Raw genomic sequence first — 25,108 nt, 5'->3', positions numbered from 1 at the left:
CCCCACTGCTCACACACAGGACCTGAGCCCCCCACTGCTCACACACAGGACCTGAGCCCCCCACTGCTGACAGAGACCCCCCCCACTGATGACATACAGAAACCCCCCCCCCCCCACACTGCTGACACCCAGGACCTGACCCCCCACTGCTCACACCCAGGACCTGACCCCCCACTGCTCACACCCAGGACCTGAGCCCCCAACTGCTGACACCCAGGACCTGAGCCCCCCACTGCTGACACCCAGGACCTGAGCCCCCCACTGCTGACACCCAGGACCTGAGCCCCCCACTGCTGACACCCAGGACCTGAATCCCCCACCGCTGACATACAGAGACCCCCCCCCCCACACTACTAACATACAGAGACCCCCCCCCCCCCCACACACACACTGTTGACACACAAAGACCCCCCCACACTCTGCTCACACACAGAGACCCCCAAGATGAACCTAGTGCTGTCCAGGTGAGATAGAGATTGCTGCAAAGGGGGGTTTTGATCTCTGTATTATACCCCCTACTCATTAGACCTCCAAAATTAGCTCTCCTGCTGTCCAGGTGAGGTAGAGTTTGCAGCAAGAGAAGGGGGGGGGGGGTTATTGCAGATAGTGTTTATTAATGTACCTTTATCCCTTTTGAAAAAGTTCCCTGACATAGTTACCATGGGACACATTCCTGACATAGACCCCCAGGATGAGCTTGTGCTGTACAGGTGACTTGCAGGGGGGAGGGGGGTACTATAGTATACACAGCTTTGTGGGCTATTGCATGCAGTGCTCCTTTTTGTACCTCTATCATTAACTCTCCATAAAATACATATAGACTATTATGATAAGGTCAGATCTGGTAAATCACAACTTATTATACTATGCCAAGACACCTACAAATAAGAAATATATGTTTTTAAGTGAAGATCATAAAGATGTTATTATAATACAAAGCTTGATTGAGCTAGCAGCCTCATACGTCATACACTTCTGACCCCATCTGCTGCTTTTTAAATAACCCCTGGCCTTAGAAGGGACACAGTGTGTGAACCATTTAATTATGTAATTGTTGGCGTCTGTGGCGTTAAAATGAGAGCTCTAATCGTCCTTATGTGAGAGGGGCACAGTCCTGACCTGTTAGATACAAAACTTCCTGCAAATCAGCAGCTGCTAAGATCCCTTCTGTACTGAACCCCAAGTTCTGTCTGTGCATCCTGGAATCTGCACAGTTTGGGTGCACCATTAAGTTAGGCTTTGACTACGGATTCAGTTATTCCTAATTGGTCATTTCATTATCATATAATTAGTGCACTGTTTGTATAAAATCTTGCTTTTTTTTCTGACTGAGTATTGTTTCATGTGAAGTTATTGTGTTTATATCTGTTATTAGTCAGTACTACAATTTTAGCACTAAAATTATGCACCAAAATATGTCATCAATATTTACTGTCTTTTATGGAGTAATTTGCATCTAGCATGGCAAAAAAAAAACAGTTTTCATGGCAGTAATTTTTGCAGTGGCAGAAACTCAATTATTATAGAACATTGATATTGACAAATCAGTCTGATAGTGGATAATCTCTCACCTTGTACATTCCACAGCCACGACATTCCATTAATTGCAGACTTTTTCCGTGCTGGCAATGAATTAAATCCTCTTTTAACTAGGCTGCCCCACTGCCCTCCAAAGTTAACCCCCATAGTAATACTATTTGGCCCACTAGCGCATAGTTGTAACACATAATCCATCCCGCTTTCTGCAAATACTTGGAAAGCAGTGTCCTAAAGTATCACGGCTCTGTATAATTCAAACGTTATAATAATCATAAAATATCTGTTGATTGCCTTGCACAGATGAGACATGTCCTTTAGTTTATTGGGTGATTGCATTTATATATATTCAGCGTCATTGCAGCAACCAGTGTTGTATGTTTGTCTTCTCCGCAGAGATGCTCAGGTCAAGATTATGGAAAACACTGTGTCCAATGCGGAGAAGTACTTTGGGCAACTTTGCACGATAATGGCATCCTATACCCGTAAGACAGCCAAGCTGAGGGACAAGGCCGACCAGCTGGTCAAACAACTCATTGATTTTGGAAACACGGAGAACCCAGAGCTGAGGAATGCCCTGAAAAACATGGCCGAGGAGTTGGCAAAGATACAGGACTACAGACATGCCCAGGTAACAAGTACCCACTGGCACCTTCTCCGGTCACAGTGATTAATTTCCTTAAAGGATTCCACTTTTAGAGGCAGGAACAGGATTTTAGAAGTCGGGGTTCCACTTTTAACTTTCAGCAAACTATTCATAATCTCTTGTAATATTATTATTATTGTCATTGATTTATAAAGCGTCGGAGGGTTTTGCAACAGCAGACAGTGGAGAAAACAGGGAATACGTAAAACAGGGACAAACAAGAAAGACTGAACAAATGCTGATGTGAAAACAAAGGGTTCCGGATTAACCTTTATGCCGATTTAGGCTTCTGTTGCTGCAGCGCGTTTCTCCGCAGCGTTTCTCTAGAGATGTTACCGCCTCTCTGCACAACGAGGGTACTTGCAGTTTGCTGAGTCATCTGATGGGCGGTAGATGGACCCTACGGCCGCGTTGGTGCAGGACGTAGGCCTTTTGCAGAGTGTACCTGGTTCACTTCCCAAATTAGACCAATTATGTTTAGTGTTTTGTTAAAATGTTATGTGGTAGAAAAGGCAGAAACAGGCTGCGTTCATAGAAACTAAATATATGAACATGGTCCTTGTGTATCTAGTGCAGGGGTTTCATGAAGCTTAAATGGACATTAGAATGAGCCCTTAATGTGTTATTTCAAATAACATTTATGCCTTCAGAAACCTACAAATCGCAGACTTAGATACTCACCAGCAAGTGTTCCCATATGTTGCCATTCAATTAGACCACTAGGAATCTAAAAAATGTGCATGTTTCCTTATGGTTTGCTGAATAAATTTATTCGCTAAATAGTACAGCCAAACAAACAACAAATCATATATAAGCTGTCATTGGGGAAACCTGCACTAGGCTGGAAGATGGAAGGATCTAAGACCGTCCTGTATCTTCTAATTATCCCACTGGCCCTGGATCCTCCGAGAACAATCAGAAGGACATATCGACCTGCCACAATATCATATTATCTCCTTTTCAGCAGAGCGCAGGCTGTACTGAGATAGAGGCAATTTATTCTCATTAGAAGCACAGAAAGGTATTGTTCTACCTGTATTCATAATATATAGGGGTCTCTGCTTCCATTTGTTATTTTGGAATAAGATGCAGATATGGGGCATTGTGCCATAATTTAAACACGTCATCGATCTCTTCCTACCCACAGTCCTCTGCTCTTGTACATATCCCTGGCCCAGCTATCTGTTACAGAGCGAATCGGCCTGTTTGTCATATACGGTTATAATCTTCTTTTACAATATCGCTTGAAAACAATGAATGTTTTAAACTTTATATGAAGTGATGATGATTTGATATGGGAAAAAAAATCTGCACCTGATTCTAGTATGATGTTTAATAGTCACACTGGGCCTTTTGGGACTCATCCTGCACGCAACTTGCGTTTTAAAACAGAGCGGGCAAAATGAGCATAGGTCCAACCGTATTCAGAGATGCGAACCTCAAGATACGTTTAGATTTGACTCTGGGTGGAAGTTCGCTATGCCTAAACTTTACTTGCCCGAACACATAAAAAAATAATGATATTAAATTAGTGAACAACTCTTGGCAGTATAATCATTAATAAAAATATGGATTTAAAAAAAATGGATTATTTTTTTTACATTAAATACATAAATTATGATGCTTTAATGTACAATGCATTTATATAGTCACTCTTCCTTGCATAGGCATCATCATCATTTATTTATATAGCGCCACTGATTCTGCAGCGCTGTACAGAGAACTCATTCACATCAGTCCCTGCCCCATTGGAGCTTACAGTCTAAATTCCCTAATACACACACAGACACACACACAGACAGACAAAGAGACTAGGGTCAATTTTGAAAGCAGCCTATTAACCTATTAGTATGGTTTTGGAGTGTGGGGGGAAACCAGAGCACCCGGAGGAAACCCACGCAAACACGGGGAGAACATACAAACTCCACACAGATAAGCCCATGATCGGGAATTGAACTCATGACCCCAGTGCTGTGAGGCAGAAGTGCTAACCACTGAGCCACCGTGCTGCCCAAGGCATATTCTTTGCTATTTAATGGCAGGCATAGATGTAGTTTTTAATACAAAGTCTACAGTCATCACTATCAATCGGTACTTACATCTGTAGCTGGTGCAAATGATACAGCTAAAAAAAAACGTACTTTAGAGAAACACAGGACTTGAATCAGCCGCATCTGCGTCTACATTTCCTTACTGTACTTTGCCTAAACTCATACCTCCCTCATTCCAGTCTTTAAGTCGTAGGCAGACTTAAATGTAATTTGTGGTCAGACATAAATTGCACGCAACTCTGTTGATTGCCGTAAGGTTTGTTTCTGAGCATACTCTAAGCCATTTCATATCGGATACGGCACGCAAAGGGACATGAATCGTGCCCACTGTGAATTGTCCCTAAGTTCATTGCTTATCTAGTGCAAAAAAAGTGATAAAAATTCATTCTACCTCTCGAAAAGCTAATGTCAACTTCTATACATTTGTATATGCTCCCCATATGCACCGTTTGATTACTATATAGCACCAGACTCAATTGTTTTTTTTTCCAGTATATCAATAAAATTATCTCGATGAGGCACGACTAAAAATGCCCTGAAGTGCCTCAGCGATGTTCCTAGTGACGACGTAGGCTCTGTTCTCCTACGTATTGGATCTACTGGCACAATGACTGCCTGCTCTGCGTGCATGCGATGTTTCTGCTTCTATAGAGAGGTCATTCTCAGATGAGATTGTCTTCACCACAGGTTCCTACCCCGATAACGACAGAATACAGGATTGTGCACAATTTGACGTGAAAGCAGTGATTGGCTGAATGACTATGATTGATGCCTCCGTATTTCATATCATTTAGAGCAGGGAGGGGGCTATCTTTTCAGTTAAAGCTGACATTTGCAGCTTCCGCGTGTACTTGAAAGAGCCTAAATTATGGATTAAAGGGGAAGTAACAAACGAGGCTTCAAAGCTAATTCCAGTATCAGAGAGAGGTCGCACAAACAGCGATGTATGTGGAAGTCAATTACTACAGGATTCGCTTCTCCCTCGCGCGCCTCATCTCCATATTCATAGCTACCCAATCCTCAAAGCAATAATCTGCATGCAACAGTGTTCATCTTCTGCTCAGGGAGCGCTGACCTTTGCTGGGTAATTTCGAACACAGAAGAGCGTTAATGAATCAGGCGGCGCTGGCAGTTAAGTGATCTCTCTATAGGAGGAAAGAATGAAAGTGGAGGTAAAAGCCGCATCGGAGGCTTCTTAATTGGGCACTTTTCCAGGAAACAAGGCTGCTGGCGAGATAATTATTTACTCATTAATTGCTGGCTGCCATTCACTTGGGAGTTTTCTGAGGCCCGGTCAGCACTTTCCGTCACGTTGAAATACTGTATAAACCAGCGCATAAAACCCTTATTCTGTATGAGTCAAAAATATATTGTGGGTTGTAGCTTTAGTATTATATGGAGAATGCACATTAGCTTCCATCATGCAGGGCCGTAACTAGGGCTGTGCGACGGGGCGACCGCCCAGGGCGCAACGCTGAAGAGGGGCTCAATTTAGGAATATTTTAGGTTCATTTGGTTAAAATTGAGGGCTAGGGGGCGGCATTTGTCTTTCTCGCCCCAGGCGCTAGAATTCTAAGTTACGGCTCTGCCATCATGTATGGTGTGATATAAGAACAGTCTGATTTATTATATCCCTTCATAAACATGGAAGCAGGACGCGTGTTCCGTTACTGGACAATAGACAGAAACTCTCAGTATCATAAACAGATTTCTTTATTGTTAATTTAAGTGATGGACAGTTACGATGAGTGTTGTTTATAACACATGACTGGTGCTACCTGGGTGTAGGAGTCCACTGTTCTCACTGACTGTTCTTTACTTGCAGGTCGAGAGACTGGAAACCAAAGTTGTGAATCCAATAAAAATGTATGGATCGCTAATTAAGGAGAAGCGGGTGAGTAGAGCTGTGGACCTCCGCACGCTGAGCCAGAATCCAGCTACAAGTCCTTGTGCTCCATCCCGGCTCAGACAGACAAAGACAGGCGGCATTGGCCCAATGATCTTGTGTCTCCCTGCGCCAGCAGTGCCCGCATGCATCATGTCTCTGTCTCCCTGCGCCAGCAGTGGCCCTCGTGTCTCTGTCTCTCTGCGCCAGCGGTGGCCCGCGTGCCTCGTGTCTCTGTCTCCCTGCGCCAGCAGTGACCCTCGTGTCTCTGTCTCCCTGCGCCAGCAGTGACCCGCGTGCCTAGTGTCTGTCTCCCTGCGCCAGCAGTGGCCCGCGTGCCTTGTCTCTCTGCGCCAGCAGTGGCCCTCGTGTCTCTGTCTCCCTGCACCAGCAGTGGCCCGCGTGCCTCGTGTCTCTGTCTCCCTGCGCCAGCGGTGGCCCGCGTGCCTCGTGTCTCTGTCTCCCTGCGCCAGCAGTGACCCTCGTGTCTCTGTCTCCCTGCGCCAGCAGTGGCCCGCGTGCCTTGTCTCTCTGCGCCAGCAGTGGCCCTCGTGTCTCTGTCTCCCTGCACCAGCAGTGGCCTGCGTGCCTCGTGTCTCTGTCTCCCTGCGCCAGCAGTGGCCCTCGTGTCTCTGTGTCCCTGCGCCAGCAGTGGCCCTCGTGTCTCTGTCTCTCTGCGCCAGCAGTGGCCCTCGTGTCTCTGTCTCCCTGCACCAGCAGTGCCCGCATGCATCATGTCTCTGTCTCCCTGCGCCAGCAGTGGCCTGTGTGCCTCGTGTCTCTGTCTCCCTGCGCTAGCAGTGGCCCGCGTGCCTCGTGTCTCTGTCTCCCTGCGCCAGCAGTGACCCGCCTGCCTCATGTCTCTGTCTCCCTGCGCCAGCAGTGGCCCGCGTGCCTCATGTCTCTGTCTCCCTGCACCAGCAGTGGCCCGTGTGCCTCGTGTCTCTGTCTCCCTGCACCAGCAGTGGCCCGTGTGCCTCGTGTCTCTGTCTCCCTGCGCCAGCAGTGTCCGCATGCATCATGTCTCTGTCTCCCTGCGCCAGCAGTGGCCCGCGTGCCTCATGTCTCTGTCTCCCTGCACCAGCAGTGGCCCGCGTGCCTCGTGTCTCTGTCTCCCTGCACCAGCAGTGGCCCGTGTGCCTCGTGTCTCTGTCTCCCTGCGCTAGCAGTGGCCCGTGTGCCTCGTGTCTCTGTCTCCCTGCGCTAGCAGTGGCCCGCGTGCCTCGTGTCTCTGTCTCCCTGCGCTAGCAGTGGCCCGCGTGCCTCGTGTCTCTGTCTCCCTGCACCAGCAGTGGCCCGTGTGTCTTGTGTCTCCCTGCACCAGCAGTGGCCCGTGTGTCTTGTGTCTCCCTGCACCAGCAGTGGCCCGCGTGCCTCGTGTCTCTGTCTCCCTGCACCAGCAGTGGCCCGCATGCATCATGTCTTGTGTCTCCCTGCACCAGCAGTGGCCCGCGTGCCTCGTGTCTCTGTCTCCCTGCACCAGCAGTGGCCCGCGTGCCTCATGTCTTGTGTCTCCCTGCACCAGCAGTGGCCCGCGTGCCTCGTGTCTCTGTCTCCCTGCACCAGCAGTGGCCCGCATGCATCATGTCTTGTGTCTCCCTGCACCAGCAGTGGCCCGCGTGCCTCGTGTCTCTGTCTCCCTGCACCAGCAGTGGCCCGCATGCCTCATGTCTTGTGTCTCCCTGCACCAGCAGTGGCCCGCGTGCCTCGTGTCTCTGTCTCCCTGCACCAGCAGTGGCCCGCGTGCCTCATGTCTTGTGTCTCCCTGCACCAGCAGTGGCCCGCGTGCCTTGTGTCTCTGTCTCCCTGCACCAGCAGTGGCCCGCGTGCCTCGTGTCTCTGTCTCCCTGCACCAGCAGTGGCCCGCGTGCCTTGTGTCTCTGTCTCCCTGCACCAGCAGTGGCCCGCGTGCCTCGTGTCTCTGTCTCCCTGCGCCAGCAGTGGCCCGCGTGCCTCGTGTCTCTGTCTCCCTGGACCAGCAGTGGCCCGCGTGCCTTGTGTCTCTGTCTCCCTGGACCAGCAGTGGTCCGCGTGCCTTGTGTCTGTCTCCCTGCACCAGCAGTGGCCCGTGTGCCTTGTGTCTCTGTCTCCCTGCACCAGCAGTGGCCCGCGTGCCTTTTGTCTCTGTCTCCCTGCGCCAGCAGTGACCCGCGTGCCTTGTGTCTCTGTCTCCCTGCACCAGCAGTGGCCCGCGTGCCTTGTGTCTCTGTCTCCCTGCACCAGCAGTGACCCGCGTGCCTTGTGTCTCTGTCTCCCTGCACCAGCAGTGGCCCGCGTGCCTTGTGTCTCTGTCTCCCTGCACCAGCAGTGGCCCGCGTGCCTTGTGTCTCTGTCTCCCTGCACCAGCAGTGACCCGCGTGCCTCGTGTCTCTGTCTCCCTGCACCAGCAGTGGCCCGCGTGCCTTGTTTCTCTGTCTCCCTGCACCAGCAGTGGCCCGTGTGCCTAGTGTCTCTGTCTCCCTGCTCCAGCAGTGGCCCATGTGCCTCATGTCTCTGTCTCCCTGCGCCAGCAGTGGCCCGCGTGCCTCATGTCTGTCTCCCTGCGCCAGCAGTGGCCCGTGTGCCTAGTGTCTCTGTCTCCCTGCACCAGCATTGGCCCGTGTGCCTTGTGTCTCTGTCTCCCTGGACCAGCAGTGGCCCGCGTGCCTCATGTCTCTGTCTCCCTGCACCAGCAGTGGCCCTCGTGCCTAGTGTCTCTGTCTCCCTGCACCAGCAGTGGCCCGCGTGCCTTGTGTCTCTGTCTCCCTGCACCAGCAGTGGCCCGCGTGCCTCGTGTCTGTCTCCCTGCGCCAGCAGTGGCCCGCGTGCCTCGTGTCTGTCTCCCTGCGCCAGCAGTGGCCCGCGTGCCTCGTGTCTGTCTCCCTGCGCCAGCAGTGGCCCGCGTGCCTCGTGTCTGTCTCCCTGCGCCAGCAGTGGCCCGTGTGCCTCATGTCTGTCTCCCTGCACCAGCAGTGGCCCGCGTGCCTCATGTCTGTCTCCCTGCACCAGCAGTGGCCCGCGTGCCTCGTGTCTCTGTCTCCCTGCGCCAGCAGTGGCCCGCGTGCCTCATGTCTCTGTCTCCCTGCGCCAGCAGTGGCCCGCATGCATCATGTCTTGTGTCTCCCTGCGCCAGCAGTGGCCCGCGTGCCTCATGTCTCTGTCTCCCTGCGCCAGCAGTGGCCCGCGTGCCTCATGTCTTGTGTCTCCCTGCACCAGCAGTGACCCGCGTGCCTCATGTCTCTGTCTCCCTGCGCCAGCAGTGGCCCGTGTGTCTCTGTCTCCCTGCACCAGCAGTTGCCCGCGTGCCTCGTGTCTCTGTCTCCCTGCGCCGTCTCTGTAACTTGTCCATATTCCCTGCAGGCAGAAATCAAGAAGTTCAATAATGTCAGGAACAAAGAGATAAAAGAGTTGGAGAAATTGGAGAAGTTGCGGCACAGGGCGCCCTCAGACCGGCACATGATTGTATCCTTTCTGCTTGTTACATTGTATCATTTGTCTCCATGAATGCCGGGATGTCCAATGAGTAAAATGCTGAAGTGTCAGAGATATAACTTCTCTTACTTTCAGTCTATAGTATTGTTCACCGCCAGACATAACATGCGACTCTTTCCGCATGCACAACCAGCCAAATAGCCGGCTCTCGGTTAAATCAAGAACCAAATTCTCCCGTTGGAGGTTTGACCCCAGAACAACATTTTGGGGGCTTTGAATTTTTGAACATTTTTGCAGTTCTGCTATAAAACTTCACCAGTGGGAGAGTTTCCTTCTTCACGTGACTGATTGGAAGCTTCTTCAATCTGTTTCTACTGAAACCAGGTAGAAGGCTCTGCAGTCTGCCTGCACCAGTTACTATGTGGGGAAAAGTAGCTGAATACTCTGTTTTCTGTTTCAACGTAGAAGACAACAGGTTGTCTGACTTTATAATTAAACAGATTGGCCCTATAGTTGGAAACGAAGCCGCAGATCACGTTCCTGTCCTCTTGAAGACAAATTCTGATTCCGGTTGCACGTGGGTGCCCAAACTGGGCACATCTAGCCATTGGGCGCCCATGCCATGTGACTGGATCAGATGAACAACAGATGACGCCACGCACAGGAGACCGCTGACCTCTACTGACGCGTTTTACAGGCGTGCCGAGAAAATAGTCAAAATTATTTCTCTGATTTTGCAAGACCTGATCGTTTTGTGGCCGCACGCCAAACCAAATCGGGCAAATGTGCCCATGTTGCAGTGTCTGGTCAGCAGAGATGTTACGTGCCTGAAAACAGAGGACAATAGCTTGTAGTGAGGTAGATAGCGAGGTGACACACAGCTGGTAAGCACTGGTGATCGCCATTAAACTAAAATACTACATGAACTCCAGAAAGATTATCCCTCTTGACAGGGCAGTTAGCTATTCCTTGGCACAGGGTATACATGTGTGTTATATGGTTGTGATGCCTGTCATGCTACATATACATTCAGTGGCATATCTAGACGTGTGTGAGCTTCATTGCAAAGTTTGGTAAGGGTCCTTAGACAGGGACGTCGGGCCCCTCTCAGGTCTGGGCCCAGAGACGCTGATCTTATACTAGTTATGTCCTTGTATGCATATATAAATGTTTTATTTGGTTCAGTTACATGGATATAATTATACCAGATCTTGTAGTGCAATCATTATAATCCTTTGTGGCTGTTCCTTGACTCCGATTATCACAGTCTCAGGTGAGTGTCCTGTTTACGTAAATTCAGTATTCGTGGAGGTGCAGGTAAGTGTCGTGCGTTCTGCATCGCGCACTGTCTGGACATCAAGATTGATTGGTGTATCCCTGTTGAAAGCGATTCTGCAGAAGATTGGGCTGGGTAACATCATGTCGTTACTCTGTGACCACAGCTCCCTACTCGGAGCGCACTCTCTCGCAGAGCGCCCATCGCCCCTCTCCTATGTACGTAATATCACTAGTGAGTATCTTAGTTCTCTCCCTAACCGTTGTCATCTTTTTTTGTAGAATAAAAAAAAAATGCAGTAAAAAGTGATTATTTATTTAAAGAATAAATCCTAGTTCTTAATAAGAGTTATAACTGCACTGGTCACCATGCTGCGCCTGTAACACGAGGCCAAACGCGTGAGAATTAACAGATAATAACCCTGATCCTGTATGTTCCTCATCTTCCACTTGTTACATTTTCATTATCACCCAATATGAAGGCACTTTACTCTCAGTGCTTGATGAGTCTGATTTAATTCCCCTGCCGTTCCCTGGTGCTTTGCAACGCTTATGGTGATTTAAATGAGATTTAAAGGGAATATAGCACAAATAAATGGGTTTTTCGTGGAGCATTGTATGGTAGTCCACCATGTTTATGTAGTGGTTACGTCAGATTTATCGATAACGGCCAAGATCATTCCTCATTCTGATTCGCTGAGATGTGTTTTCTCCTGCGATGTGTTCTTAAAGGAAGGAATTTAGGTTTACTCTAATTCTCTCTGCATAACAAAGGGAAGTTAAAATGTACTTATTACCGCCAATCTTGTGTGAGATAGATATAGTTATATAATATTTTATTTTTTATCCAACTACTCACAAGTGACCTCCTATTTCTCAGTGTTAACACTCTCTTATTATTATCTCTCTTTATTTATTATGGCTTATTTCTATGGCTGCAACATGTGACACAGAGCTGTACAAGGAGTATTTAACCATTCACATCAGGCCCTGCCCCTTGCACCCAACCAGTGTTCCTATTACTCCAGCCTTGTACAAGGGATCCTCTCGCTGATCCAGTGATTGCGTTAGATCAATCCGAACGCTTTGTGGTGTGTTAGGTGCTGGTAGATTTAGCACGTGTCTTGATGTAGTTATAATGAAGAGGCCTTGGCCTATCTCATGTCTGTCCTGTGATTGTATTCCAGTCTTCCGGTGATGCCCAAAGCCAGGTAACCCGTCTAGCTGCACGTCTGCTATAAGTCAGCTCACGTTAACGGTGTAACATAATCCTCACCAGGTTTCAGAAGCCCTATCTGCATAAACCTGTTTATAGAGAACGGTCAGCCAGGAACAAGTATAATAAATTCCGGATAACATCTATCATAATTAACTTCTATAATTACCAGGGTTGAATTTACACCTTTTATATGGATTTACGCCAGTAACGTGTGACTGTTATCAGACACTAGAATCTGTCTTGTGATCATTGATACAGTTAATTGTGGCTGATTAACTAATTATACATAATTGTCGCAACATTTTCTTTTTAAGTCGTGCAGAAAGAAGTATTGGCTCAATTAATTCAACTAATCATCAAAACACTGATATAAGGAAACCTCCTACAAAGTGTATTACCGTTAGTATTACACCCCCACAAGGCTCCATAGAATGTTTCCCTCTTCCCCGCTCTACCGTTGGCGGGACTGTGTGCCTGCAGGGGTACGATGCTTCATATTCGGTGGTCCTGCCCGATGATCACCTCCTTCTGGGCCTCAGTCCATAGTCTCCTAAATACTCTATTTGAAGCCCCCATCCCGAAAGATCCCTGGGTATTCCTGTTACCCTCCTCAAGACCTGGACAGATTCTCCAAGTTATTAACTGCCCACATCCTGACAGCAGCCAAATCACTCATAGCCCTTAACTGAAAAAATACCTCACCCCCCCCCCCCATCCCTTTTGGCTCTCAAAAGGCAGATTTGGCATGTGGCCACCATGGAGGAGATTACGTACTACCTCCACAAAAGAGGCCAGCTCAACACACCCTCACTACCCTCTGAACACTCACATTGCCTTATTTCATACCTTATTTCGTGGTCCCACTCCCTCGCGCCCCCCCCATCCATTTTGTTCCTAAACCGTACTTTTTATATCGCTCTTTAAACGGTAAAATCTGGTCATTTTTGTCTAATGTTTCCCTAGTATGCGATATATCACAATAACTGTTTTGGTTTCATTATGTATGTTACACAGTATTATCGTTTTGCTGCCTGTATTTTCTTGACTGGCCATTGAAAATATAAAATTATATTGTCAAATATCAGGATGTTATTAGTCATCGAGTTGAGTTGTATGACCGTAGAAGCACACGTGTGCAGGGTGGGTGCCCTTTGTACAGGTCATGTAACACGCAGGTGACTATTGATATCCTATTTATATCCTGTGTATATCCTAATACCTATATTTAAACGTAGGGATCCTTTTTATTCATTTTGGTAAATGTTTTCAGTGTATGTAAAGTATTTTAATTTTGTCTCTAGTTATGATATAAAATGTAAATTACCAGTTTGTTTTTTTTCTAGTAATGCTTAAACAAAATTTCAGTCCTTTGTTGTATTCAGCACATTGAGACCTAAAGGACAGACAATAGGGGAAATTTATACAAATTGTAGCATAAAAACCCTGCAAAGAGGCCCAAAATTCCCCTGATTTATTAAAATCATAATGGCCGTTTTTACAAAAGTCTCCCAAACAAGCAAGTACTCCTGTCATACAAAGGCTCCGTGGGCTGCTCCTTCCACAAGTGCTACATGGCTTCCCAATCTATTTCCCAGAAAGTTGCGTAGTGAAGCTCCACCCCCTTATGACGTGTGTTGCTCATTAAGCAAATACATGTCTTCACCATTACGTTTTATGCTTTACCACCTTTTTTGTTTTGTTAGTGTTTTGGTGCATTAATTCCATAGTTAACAGTCCAGTCAGTGATAAGAAAATATTTTTCTTTCCTCCTGTGAAACCTTTAATCCCAGGCAAACGTTAATGTATTCCCTTGGCACGCTCGAGTTCTGTTTAATCATATCACACATACACCGCTTCATTAGCAGACTAGTGCTTGTTTATTTTAACAAGTTCTAATCCAGGCTGCTAATCCGATAAATTGCTCCCACTGGCTGCGAACATCCGTAAGACCCTGAATCCGTCCTTGTTTCCTGATTCATCCAAACATCATTCCCAGGTCACACGCCTTCTCCAGCGTTGTCCGTCCTTATCTGTCACGTGGGACGTGTGCCGTGGATTCATATCATGATATAGAGTCACACTTAGTGCTACATATCTGCAGCAGCAATAATACTACTTTCATAAGTGAATTCACACTTTTGAAACATTTGAAATTCACTTTTTTTGTACTGTTTTTTTTTTTTTTTTGTTTCATTGTTTGAGTCAATATTCAGCCACTATTAAAACTTGGGCTAGAATTTCATATAGTATTTAGCTAATGGAGGGGTTATTCATTCTATTACAGCATGTTAAAATTATTATTTTAATATATAACACTGTTAAAAAGGAAAACTTCTATTGAAAGTGTAGAGAAAACCTTTAAATTTGTCCTCTCTCTGTACAGTGCATTATATGCATGTTCTCCAAGCTTCCCTGCAGCATAGTGTACTGTGTACTTAATAAATGTTCTCAGGGAACTTCATTTTATTATACCGGGCAAATTCTTCTATATCGGTTCCATTACTAGAAGGTCTGATGGGTGAACCCAGGGCAAATAGACCTTTATTAATTATCATCCTGTTCATACGGTTTGTATTCTAGAAACAGACCTATTACAAAGAGGCGGAGGATTAGTACAATGCGTTGTGTGTTTTGTTAACGCAGGATTGAAAGAATGGTAATTGTGGTATCGGATATAAGCAATACAGAAAGAGGATTATTTATGGTTTTTATATTTGCGATATGGAGCTTGTTCCGGGCTAAACCCTGTCTCCTTGGTTTGATTCATTTTTCCAGGCAGAGTCCAGCGTTCAGAAAGCGTCTTTAGATGCGGCTCGTACCACACAACAACTGGAGGAAGTCATCGATAATTTCCAGCAGCAGAAAGTCAGGGACATTCAGGTAAGTAATACAAGTAAATGTTTGTGCTGGAAAATTACCTACTTACACCTACTTGTGTGCAGAGTATGGCCATTATCAATACCCACTGAGAAAACTTGGGTTCCAATATCCATTGTATATCTGGATGGACACCCTCCAGTTATCACATGACTGTATCTCCCATTAGGTTAGATATAGTTCCATGATTGCTTGAATGACGTAGGTTCCGTCTCTTCTAATAAGATCTCATAAGAGAGGTCACCTGGGAAATCTGCAGTGAGGGGGAGGCCTGTCTGACACGATAAACAAGACAAGCTGCAGATGTCTGCTGTACACAAGCCACCAGACTGTGGGTTCTGTTTTACATGCCTGGCCACCAGACTGTGGGTTCTGTTTTACATGCCTGGCCACCAGACTGTGGGTTCTGTTTTACGTGCCTGGCCACCAGACTGTGAGTTCTGTTTTATGTGCCTGGCCACCAGACTGCGGGTTCTGTTTTACGTGCCTGTCCACCAGACTGTGAGTTCTGTTTTACGTGCCTGGCCACCAGACTGTGAGTTCTGTTTTATGTGCCTGGCCACCAGACTGTGAGTTCTGTTTTATGTGCCTGGCCACCAGACTGCGGGTTCTGTTTTACGTGCCTGGCCACCAGACTGTGGGTTCTGTTTTATGTGCCTGTCCACCAGACTGTGAGTTCTGTTTTACGTGCCTGGCCACCAGACTGTGAGTTCTGTTTTATGTGCCTGGCCACCAGACTGTGAGTTCTGTTTTATGTGCCTGGCCACCAGACTGCGGGTTCTGTTTTACGTGCCTGGCCACCAGACTGTGGGTTCTGTTTTATGTGCCTGGCCACCAGACTGCGGGTTCTGTTTTATGGGCCTGGCCACCAGACTGTGAGTTCTGTTTTATGTGCCTGGCCACCAGACTGCGGGTTCTGTTTTACGGGCCTGGCCACCAGACTGCGGGTTCTGTTTTACGTGCCTGGCCACCAGACTGTGAGTTCTGTTTTACGTGCCTGGCCACCAGACTGTGAGTTCTGTTTTATGGGCCTGGCCACCAGACTGTGAGTTCTGTTTTATGTGCCTGGCCACCAGACTGCGGGTTCTGTTTTACGGGCCTGGCCACCAGACTGCGGGTTCTGTTTTACGTGCCTGGCCACCAGACTGCGGGTTCTGTTTTACGGGCCTGGCCACCAGACTGCGGGTTCTGTTTTACGGGCCTGGCCACCAGACTGCGGGTTCTGTTTTACGTGCCTGGCCACCAGACTGCACTCTATATTATTGTCCCCAGCATGAGGCTGGGCAGTCAATAGCCCCATATGTCAAGTTCTGACAATGGCACACGTAGTTCTTGTTATATTTATAACATAGATTGTGTTTTTGCTTCACTGTAGAGATGTGCGCAACAAGGTTTGGAGCGATTTTTTATTCATTTATTTTATTATTATTTTTTTCCCCTCCTATACGAATTGCAGTACCTGGGGCCACTGAAAAGTCAGAATGAATTGGTAATTTATACTTCGTAAAGTGCTATATACAAATAATGTGCTTTAATCTATAACGCCAAATCAGACATTCACTTTCATTAGTGTAACTTACAGTAGCTTGATGAACGTTCATATCTTATTGGTTATATGGCTTACAATACCTCTGTGTTATTGCACCACAGTAAATAAGCCATATAATGTGATATTATAAAGGGACCTGAGAATATAAAACATTGAATATGATACAATAGATGCTTTGGTGTGTTGTAGTTAGGCCGAGTTTTAGAGCCATATTGTGCACAGAGCTGGGCAGATGCCACCCTGAGATTTGTTGTTCGACAAAGGGCTTGCAAGCCGAGAGTTGGTGATCTTTTGTGTCACTCACTATATAAAATGTTATTGCAGCTCTTCTCACTGGAATGCACCAGTATATATTTTCCATCGCTAGAGAAAACAGAGGTCTCCCAGTATTCCGCTGTCTCTAATGATCCATGTGTGGCTGTAATAGAGTGCTCCATGTGTAGCGTCTCAGGAGCCCAGCAGTAAACTGGAAGCAGACATCCGTCTTGCAGTAAACAGTCGTTCCTGACATGATATCAGACTCTGCGGGTGGCATGTCAGTCATCAGGAGGAGTGTAGGGAAAATAGAACGCAGACCGCTCCAGCCCTGACGCAAGAAATAAAATGTATATCACAGAGTGGGAATGTAATAACACAGATGTTACACAAAGGATATATATATATAAAGAGAGAGAGATATAATGAATAATACAGTGGTCTCGCTACCCTCCCATCCTTTCTGCCAGGGTTGTTAAACTGAAATAAATGTCTTCTGCCGTCAGAGCAATTCGACTCGTAATACCTTTACTGCTCCCTCTTGACTTTTTATTATGTTTAAGTATTTTTCCTGTAATGTTAACTCCGTTTTACAACATGTAACCTAATCGCAGGACGCATGATGACATGTTTTTAATACGGAGATTTAAAGGGCCATGAAATTTAATTTACGAGTTGATCCAATATGGAAATACGTTGTGTTACAGTCACATGGGCGTAAAATGACAGATTGTAAGATAATGGATCTGGCTGATATTACAGGTTACAGCGTATTTATATTGGCGCGGCTGTTATGCAGTTTTTGGAAAATGTAACATTAATAGTACAGCCTGAGTAAAAGCCTGATTGTAATGTACAGATATTACCACACCTATCACTAGAGGTAGAATCCAATATTATGTGTGTTAGCTGTTAGTGTAGAGAGAAATTCCTGTGATACTGATCTCATGTGATCCTAAAGAGCCAATGGAAGGAGAGCTGGCAGCTTGATGATGTCACAGGAAGGTCTTTGACCTTTCCTCAACCCTGTGCTGCTGATGTCCTCTGTTGCTGCTTAGCCGGATCCTGGAATGTTGGGGCCCTGTTTGTAAAAGAGATTATTAGTTATTATTCACCTCCTGGAAAGCTGAGCAACGAGTGAACAGTCTAGGCCTCCTTCCCTCTCAACCCGCCGGACCATAAATCAGTGGCATTTTCGGTTTAATAATTAGACCCCCTTCCATCCAATCAGCTATAGTATTTAATAAATGGATTTCTCACTTAATAAGTGTACTTATCCCACGCCTCCCCCCCTTCCCTCACCTATACAGCTTTGACATTAAAATAATGTCAGTACCCATGTTTAATAATTAAGTCTCCTTTCTCCTAATCAGCTGACAATAAATTAATGGTGTTTACTTTTAATAAATAAACCTCCTTCACCCCAAACAGCTCCAACATTAATTTAATAACATTTCCATTTAATAAATTGGCCTTTCTCCCACCAGCCCCAAAATCAAGTAAGCAGCTTTCAAGATTCCTCCACATTTAATGGATTATTATTTCTAATAAATACATCACCCCCTTTAGAATATACCACTCATTATTTTTTTTCTATAATTATATTTAGTCACTGATTGTTTTACAGTATTTATCTACCGTAAGAAAATCCTCCCTTTCCCTTCTCTCCAGTGAATATTTAAAAAAATGACTCTTGGCGATCTGGGTGGAGTGCGTCTGTCTTCTCTTGCTGGCTGTCTATATTCCAGCTAAAAAATAAACATTTATGATGTATTTGGTGTGTACATGTGATACATTTCTTTTTTTTTTTCTCTTCCCAGAAAATCTTCTCTGACTTTTTGACGGTTGAGATGGTTTTCCATGCCCGGGCGCTGGAGGTTTACACCAACGCGTTTCATAGCCTGCAAGACTGCGAGCTGGACAAAGATATGGAGGTAACGTTGTCTGAGGGATACTGTGTATAATCTCTACTATATTTCATGACCATTTAAAGAAGTGGGCACAATGAAAAGGCCTCTCTATACAGACTGTGCCAGCTTCGAGGGTACTGATCTAAGGGTCTGTTCTTCAGTTAGGTGAGGACCTTTCCCACATGTTCTCCAGCCATTAGACCCATTCCCTGAATATAGTAAATGTCCAAGCAGCAAGGGTCATCGATACCATTCCTTTTACTGAATGAAAGTAATTGAAAGGACGTGATCACCCTCTTAGTGAATCGAGTTCAGAGTAACTCTCTATTCCAGGATCTCGGCTAATGAGATCTCTTCACTTCTTACAGGATTTTCGGTCAAAGATTCATATTAACACTGGGATACAAGACGCTCGACCACTTCAGGCCACAAACCTTTCCTCCAACACGACCTGGCAGTCCAGCAATATGGTAAGAACGAGGTTTATTCCATGTATTGTCTCATGCATTGCGTATTGACTATTGGTGCACTTGTGATTGCCAGACATAGAAGCTCAAATTTATGTAAATTAAAGTATTCGGTGCATATTTTGTACTCCTTGCAACCTCTTACACTGTCAGTAGATGCAAATCTAGGACCATTCTTGCTGGAAGATTAACTATATAGAAAGTTGTGGCAATCCCCTCTGTTTCAACAATTTGTCCAACTTTAATTTAGCAAATATATGGTCAATTTTAAATTTATCTCTATTGTGCCATCTCCTGTAAACTATTGTAGTAACTATGGGCTGGTACTGGGGACGAAAATTTGCAGTGTCCCCCCCCCCCCTCCCCACCCCCCTTGAATGTCCCAGCAAAATAGCCACCAGTTAGTGTTTGGGCATGCCTCAGCACCCAGAACCTGCTGGAACTTGTAGTGCACCAGCGAAAAATGTTAATACACATGGATCTTGTTTATAAAAATACATTTATTTGAAATAAAAACATCCCTATACTTCCCTCTTTTACCCTTGTTATTGCTCACCTATATGGATGTGGGCAACGGTCTTCTTTTATAGATCCAGGTCTTGATAAAATAAAACAAACAAACAAAAAGAATACAAATCTGTGGAACGATGTATTACTCACTCGCTAAGTGCTCCCGTCGTGTATGATCTCATATCTATAACCCGGGATATCTCATGCCTGGAGTTCAGGTTGATCAATCAAAAATTGATTATTGTAGAGTTGTCATACGCAAAATAAACTGATACAAACGGTATAACATTGTTATCAGGAGACCTGCAGCTATTCAGGAACCACTGAGCATTCGTTAGAGATATCTATGATAGATAAGGATGATTAAGTAGTTACTGCATTAAAAAAATGACTGATGCTGAAGTCGGAAGGTGATGCGGCCAAAGTAAGCTCTGCACAGGGGTGAATAAATGTTTAACATGGAAGGGGTTAAAAATATTCTAATGGGGACATTGTATTTCTGTGCTTGATCCCAACATCTTGTATGAGAGAGGTTGTGTTACTCCAGCCTGCAGCGGCTGAAAGGGTTAATAGAAAAGCGCTGACACTTCCTGCGCTTCGACTCTCTCCCCCTAAGGACGGCAATAATCCTCTCGGCATGAGCAGCCTGGCATGAATCGCTGCTCCGGTAAGTGAGAAGGGTTTCAGGAAATTAAAAAACGTGCTACCAAGAATTGATTCCTTGTCATGCGACTCGCGGCTCGAAGCTGCGAGAGAGACGAGGCGAAGACACGGGTCGTCGGCAGCGGATTCAGTCATCTGGAAGCTGGCTGCCCGCTGCTTGTAATTACTGTTCAGGTACTGAGGGATGGAGATCAGCGGGAGCGTGCAAAGTAGCGAATCGCCCTAATTCCTGACGAGGTTGAATGATCCGTACTGTGTACCTTGTATTTATTATTATATAGCGCTGCAGAAGATCTTGGGCGGGGGGGGGGGGGGGACTTATAGAATATACACAGGAATTGTTACATGAGAGATAGTAGGGCAGCTGTCAAATAGTGACAAGCGATTTGTCCATTCGGAAGCCCATTTCCACTGATGATGCAAAGACCTGATGGGGGGGGGGAATGGCCACTCAATGGAAGGCAGGAGCGTACCTAGTTATCAGGCCTTGTAAGACACTGTACACCCCTTCTAAATACTGCTTGGTTGACAAACAATATAAACTGAGCATTCAAAACATTTAAACCACTGACAAGTGAAGTGAATAACATTGATTATCTGGTTACAATGGCACCTGTCAAGGGGTGGGATGTATTAGGCAGCAAGTGAACAGTCAGTTCTTGAAGTTGATATGTTGGAAGCAAGAAAATGGGCACAGGTAAGGATCTGAGCGACTGTTACAAAGGCCAAATTGTGATGTCTGGACGGCTGGGTCAGAGCATCGCCAAACGGGAGGTCTTGTGAGGTGTTCCTGGGTGCAGCGGTCGATTCCTACCAAAATTTGTCCAAGAAAGGATACCCAACAACAGGGTAATGGGCACCCAAGGCTCATTGATGCCCATGGGGAGTGAAGGCTAGCCCGTCTGGTCCAATCACACAGAAAAGCTACTGTAGCCCAAATTGCTGAAGAAGGTATTGCTGGCTATGATAGAAAGGTGTCCGAACACGCAGAGCATCGCAGCTTGCTGTGTATGGGGCTGCGTAGCCACAGTACGGTCAGGGTGCCGATGCTGACTCCTGTCCACCACCGAAAGCGCCTACAATGGGCACGTGAGCGCCAGAACTGGAGTAATGGAAGAAGGTGGCCTGGTCTGATGAATCACATTTTCTTTTACATCATGGATATGGATGGTGGGTGTTCGTCATTTACCTGGGGAAGAGATGGCACCAGGATGCACTACGGGAAGAAGACAAGCCAGCGGAGGCAGTGTGATGCTCTGGGCAACGTTCTGCTGGGAAACCTGGGATCCTGGCATTCATGTGGATGTTACTTTGACATGTACCACCGACCTAAACATTGTTGCAGTCCAAGTACACCCCTTCATTATTATTATCATTTATTTGTTAGGCGCCACAAGGTTTCCGCATCGCCGTACACAGTACAAACAGTAGACTATACAGGGTGAAACAGTACAGAACAATAAACAAAAATACCAATACTTCAGAAACTCCAGGCAGGCTAATACAATAAGCACGGAGCGGAAGAACATGTGAGGAGACAGGAGGGAAGACGGCCCTGCTCATGTGAGCTTACATCCTAAGGGAGGGTAGACAGAACAGGCACAAGGGGAGCCAGAAGAGGCAAAGGAAGAGAAGGAAGAACGAGTGGAGGAGGTTAGGTGGTTAAGTGGATCGTTGGTAGGCTTTGAGGAAGAGGTGAGTTTTGAGTGCACGTTTGAAGGAGCACAGAGTAGGAGAGAGACGGATGGAGCGAGGGAGGTCGTTCCAGAGAAGGGGGGCTGCACGGGAAAAGTCTTGGATTCTAGAGTGGGAAGAGGTGATCAGAGTGGAGGAGAGGCGGCGATCATTGGCCGAGCGCAGGGAGCGGGCAGGAGTGTGAATGGAGAGGAGGTTAGAGATATAAGGGGCAGTAGAGTGGGAGAGAGCCTTGTAAGTGGTGGTGAGGAGTTTGAAAAGGATTCTGTAGGGGAAGGGGAGCCAGTGTAAGGCAAGGCAGAGAGGGGAGGCAGAGGAGGAGCGGCGTGAGAGGAAGATGAGTCTTGCAGCCACATTGAGTATAGAGCGGAGGGGGGAGAGGTGGGAGTGGGGGAGGTCAGTAAGGAGGAGGTTACAATAATCCAGGCGGGAGATGATGAGTGCGTGGATGATAGTTTTGGTGGTGTCCTGAGAGAGAAAGTGACGGATGCGGGCGATGTTGCGTAATTGGAAGCGACAGGCTTGGGCAAGGGAATGAATGTGGGGAGCAAAAGAGAGAGAGGAGTCAAGGGTGACACCCAGGCAGCGAAGTTGGGTAACAGAGGAGGCAGCGGTATTCCCTGATGACAGTGGCCTCTTTCAGCAGGATAATGCCCCTGTCACACTGCAGGAATTGTTCAGGAATGGTTTGAGGAACATGACAAAAAGATCAAGGTGTTGACTTGCCTCCAAATTCCCCAGATCTCAATCCGATAGAGCATTTGTGAGATGTGCTGGAAAAACAAGTCCGAGCCACAGAGGCCTCACCTCACAACTTACAGGACTTAAAGGATCTGCTGCTAACGTCTTGGTGCCAGATACCACAGGACACCTTCAGAGGTCTTGTGATGTCCATGCCTCGACGGGTCAGAGCTGTTTAGGCGGCATAAAGGGGACCTACACAATATTAGGCAGGTGGTTTAAATTTTGTGACTGGTGGAAGTTCTGTAAGCTTATTGTGGAAAGCCAAGAAATGTTGTTGCTGATAAACCATCGTACATTGTACCACATTTCGGTGTTTGTTTTAGTAGAAAACAGTCCGTTTAATTTAATGCAGAATGTGAACTTTGTGACCTTTGTGTTTCAGAGTCTATCGAGCACTCTGCCACGTAGGCAGCCAGTCCAGGAGGAGGAGGAGGAGGACACTGAGGAGGATTCGGAGGAAGAAGACGAGGAACCCAGGAGAGTCATTTATGCTAGAGTGAAGAAATAGATTGAGATGGGCCCGTGTCCGCCACAATTCTGTGTTCCTCCCGTCCCTGATCACAATACGTTACCCAGCAGCCTCTGCAATTCCCTGGCTTTACCTCAACCATGTTAATCTACTGCACTTTGTGTAACATTAATTCTGGCAGATTCTATGGGACATACTGTCCTTTGGTCACAAACTCAAAACACCATGGGGCAAACGTCCTTTGTCCTTTCGTTAAATAACTGGTTTAATACCTTGCTGGAAAATGGTTCACTAAGTGCTGGGCTCTGAAAACAATGGGGTAGTGATGCCCCAGTTTAGATGGCAAAATGCATCTGATCTTTAACGTTTTGTTTTTTTAAATGATTTTCAGTAGAACAAAGAGTCAGTGAGAGCCGCCCACCCTCCAGCCCGCTCTGCGCTGCATGTCCAAGACCGTGTCTGCTTCTAGAAATGTTTACTGTTACATACTACACATATGTCTGTACAAATAGTTTATAGCTGTTTACAAATCTCTCAGTGAAATCCAAAAGACGTGTGTCTAGGACTCCGTGTCGTACATGAATCGCTCACTTCCCGGTCTGCGAGACCTTTGCAGCATCCTCTTGTACGGAGAAGGGATTTTAATTATATAAACTCCCGTCTGTGAACTCGCACTGTACCAGCGCTGGCACTAACTCACAAGAGAACAGCGAGAAGTGTTTATTTATCTGGGACGTGAGAGTTAAACACGAGAGCAGTGTGTGTATTTTTCTAGCTTAAACCCTCCTCATCGTTCAGTAAGAGGTTAGGAATGGAGGCGCTGCTCAGTGTTTATACAATTATGTCTCGCGCCGTGAAGGGAAAGCGCGTTATGCGGTCTTTTCCTGCCCTCTGAGGATGGGCCGCTCTTGAAGTTAAACATCTGAGCAGCTCTATTCCGTCTGTCAAAACACATCGGAGACGGCGAGGAAGTGGCTGGTCTTTGTAGTGGAAGCCCAATTATTATCATTTATTTTGTTTAAAAACGTAGCAGTTATGTACATGTATCTTTTGTGGAATATAAACTTTGTATTAATGTATCCTATATCAATCGCATAGATTTTTGGACTGGTGTGCATCTTGTAAATAAAAGTATTTTTCATTGCAAATTCTCAATTGGTTTGTTTGATACAAGTTACTTATTCTGTTATTGTATTTAGTGTGTTTGTAATATGGGAGACATACGATGGGAGGGTCGCTTACTGGCAGATATAGTTCACACCCATTAATGTCCCCTCTGTTCCATGTGTGCACCACCCATTAATGTCCCCTCTGTTCCATGTGTGCACCACCCATTAATGTCCCCTCTGTTTCATGTGTGCACCACCCATTAATGTCTCCTCTGTTCCAAGTGTGCACCACCCATTAATGTCCCCTCTGTTCCATGTGTGCACCACCCATTAATGTCCCCTCTGTTCCATGTGTGCACCACCCATTAATGTCCCCTCTGTTCCATGTGTGCAACACCCAGTAATGCCCCCTCTGTTCCATGTGTGCACCGCCCATTAATGTCCCCTGTTGCATGTGTGCACCACCCATTAATGTCCCCTCTGTTCCATGTGTGCACCACCCATTAATGCCCCCTCTGTTCCATGTGTGCACCACCCATTAATGCCCCCTCTGTTCCATGTGTGCACCGCCCATTAATGCCCCCTCTGTTCCATGTGTGCACCACCCATTAATGCCCCCTCTGTTCCATGTGTGCACCGACCATTAATGTCCCCTCTGTTCCATGTGTGCAACGCCCATTAATGTCCCCTCGGGTCCTGGATGTCACACCCATTAATGTCCCCTCACTTGTGTCTCCGTTGTGTCAGTGTCTGAGAAGTTGAGAGTGAATCCTGCAGAAATGGTGCTTTCACCAAACCTCTGTTTCCATTTTCTAAATTGCACCAGCAGCTGAACCT

At 46.5% G+C, this 25,108-nt stretch overlaps 1 protein-coding gene across 1 annotated transcript; it reads left to right on the top strand.

Annotated features, from left to right (window-relative positions):
• The first annotated feature begins 402 nt into the window (after positions 1–402).
• CIBAR2 (CBY1 interacting BAR domain containing 2) lies at positions 403–24,313 on the top strand. Its single transcript, XM_075189341.1, has 9 exons — positions 403–464; positions 1,933–2,167; positions 6,059–6,127; positions 9,458–9,559; positions 10,797–10,802; positions 14,799–14,903; positions 18,525–18,638; positions 18,983–19,084; positions 23,076–24,313. The coding sequence occupies exons 1-9, from the start codon at positions 445–447 to the stop codon at positions 23,199–23,201; spliced, it is 879 nt and encodes a 292-aa protein (XP_075045442.1). The 5' UTR covers positions 403–444; the 3' UTR covers positions 23,202–24,313.
• Positions 24,314–25,108: the final 795 nt, after the last annotated feature.

This window comes from Mixophyes fleayi, chromosome 10 (genome assembly GCF_038048845.1).
Source record: "Mixophyes fleayi isolate aMixFle1 chromosome 10, aMixFle1.hap1, whole genome shotgun sequence".
NCBI classification, from domain to species: domain Eukaryota; kingdom Metazoa; phylum Chordata; class Amphibia; order Anura; family Limnodynastidae; genus Mixophyes; species Mixophyes fleayi.
This window is presented reverse-complemented; position numbering and strand designations above follow the sequence as displayed.

Excerpts from the sequence above, each read along its gene's own strand:
- CIBAR2 (XM_075189341.1), top strand. The coding sequence starts at position 445 with ATGAACCTAGTGCTGTCCAG. Across the intron at positions 465-1,932 it reads ATGAACCTAGTGCTGTCCAG|AGATGCTCAGGTCAAGATTA; the intron begins GTGAGATAGAGA and ends TCTTCTCCGCAG. Across the intron at positions 19,085-23,075 it reads CCTGGCAGTCCAGCAATATG|AGTCTATCGAGCACTCTGCC; the intron begins GTAAGAACGAGG and ends TTTGTGTTTCAG.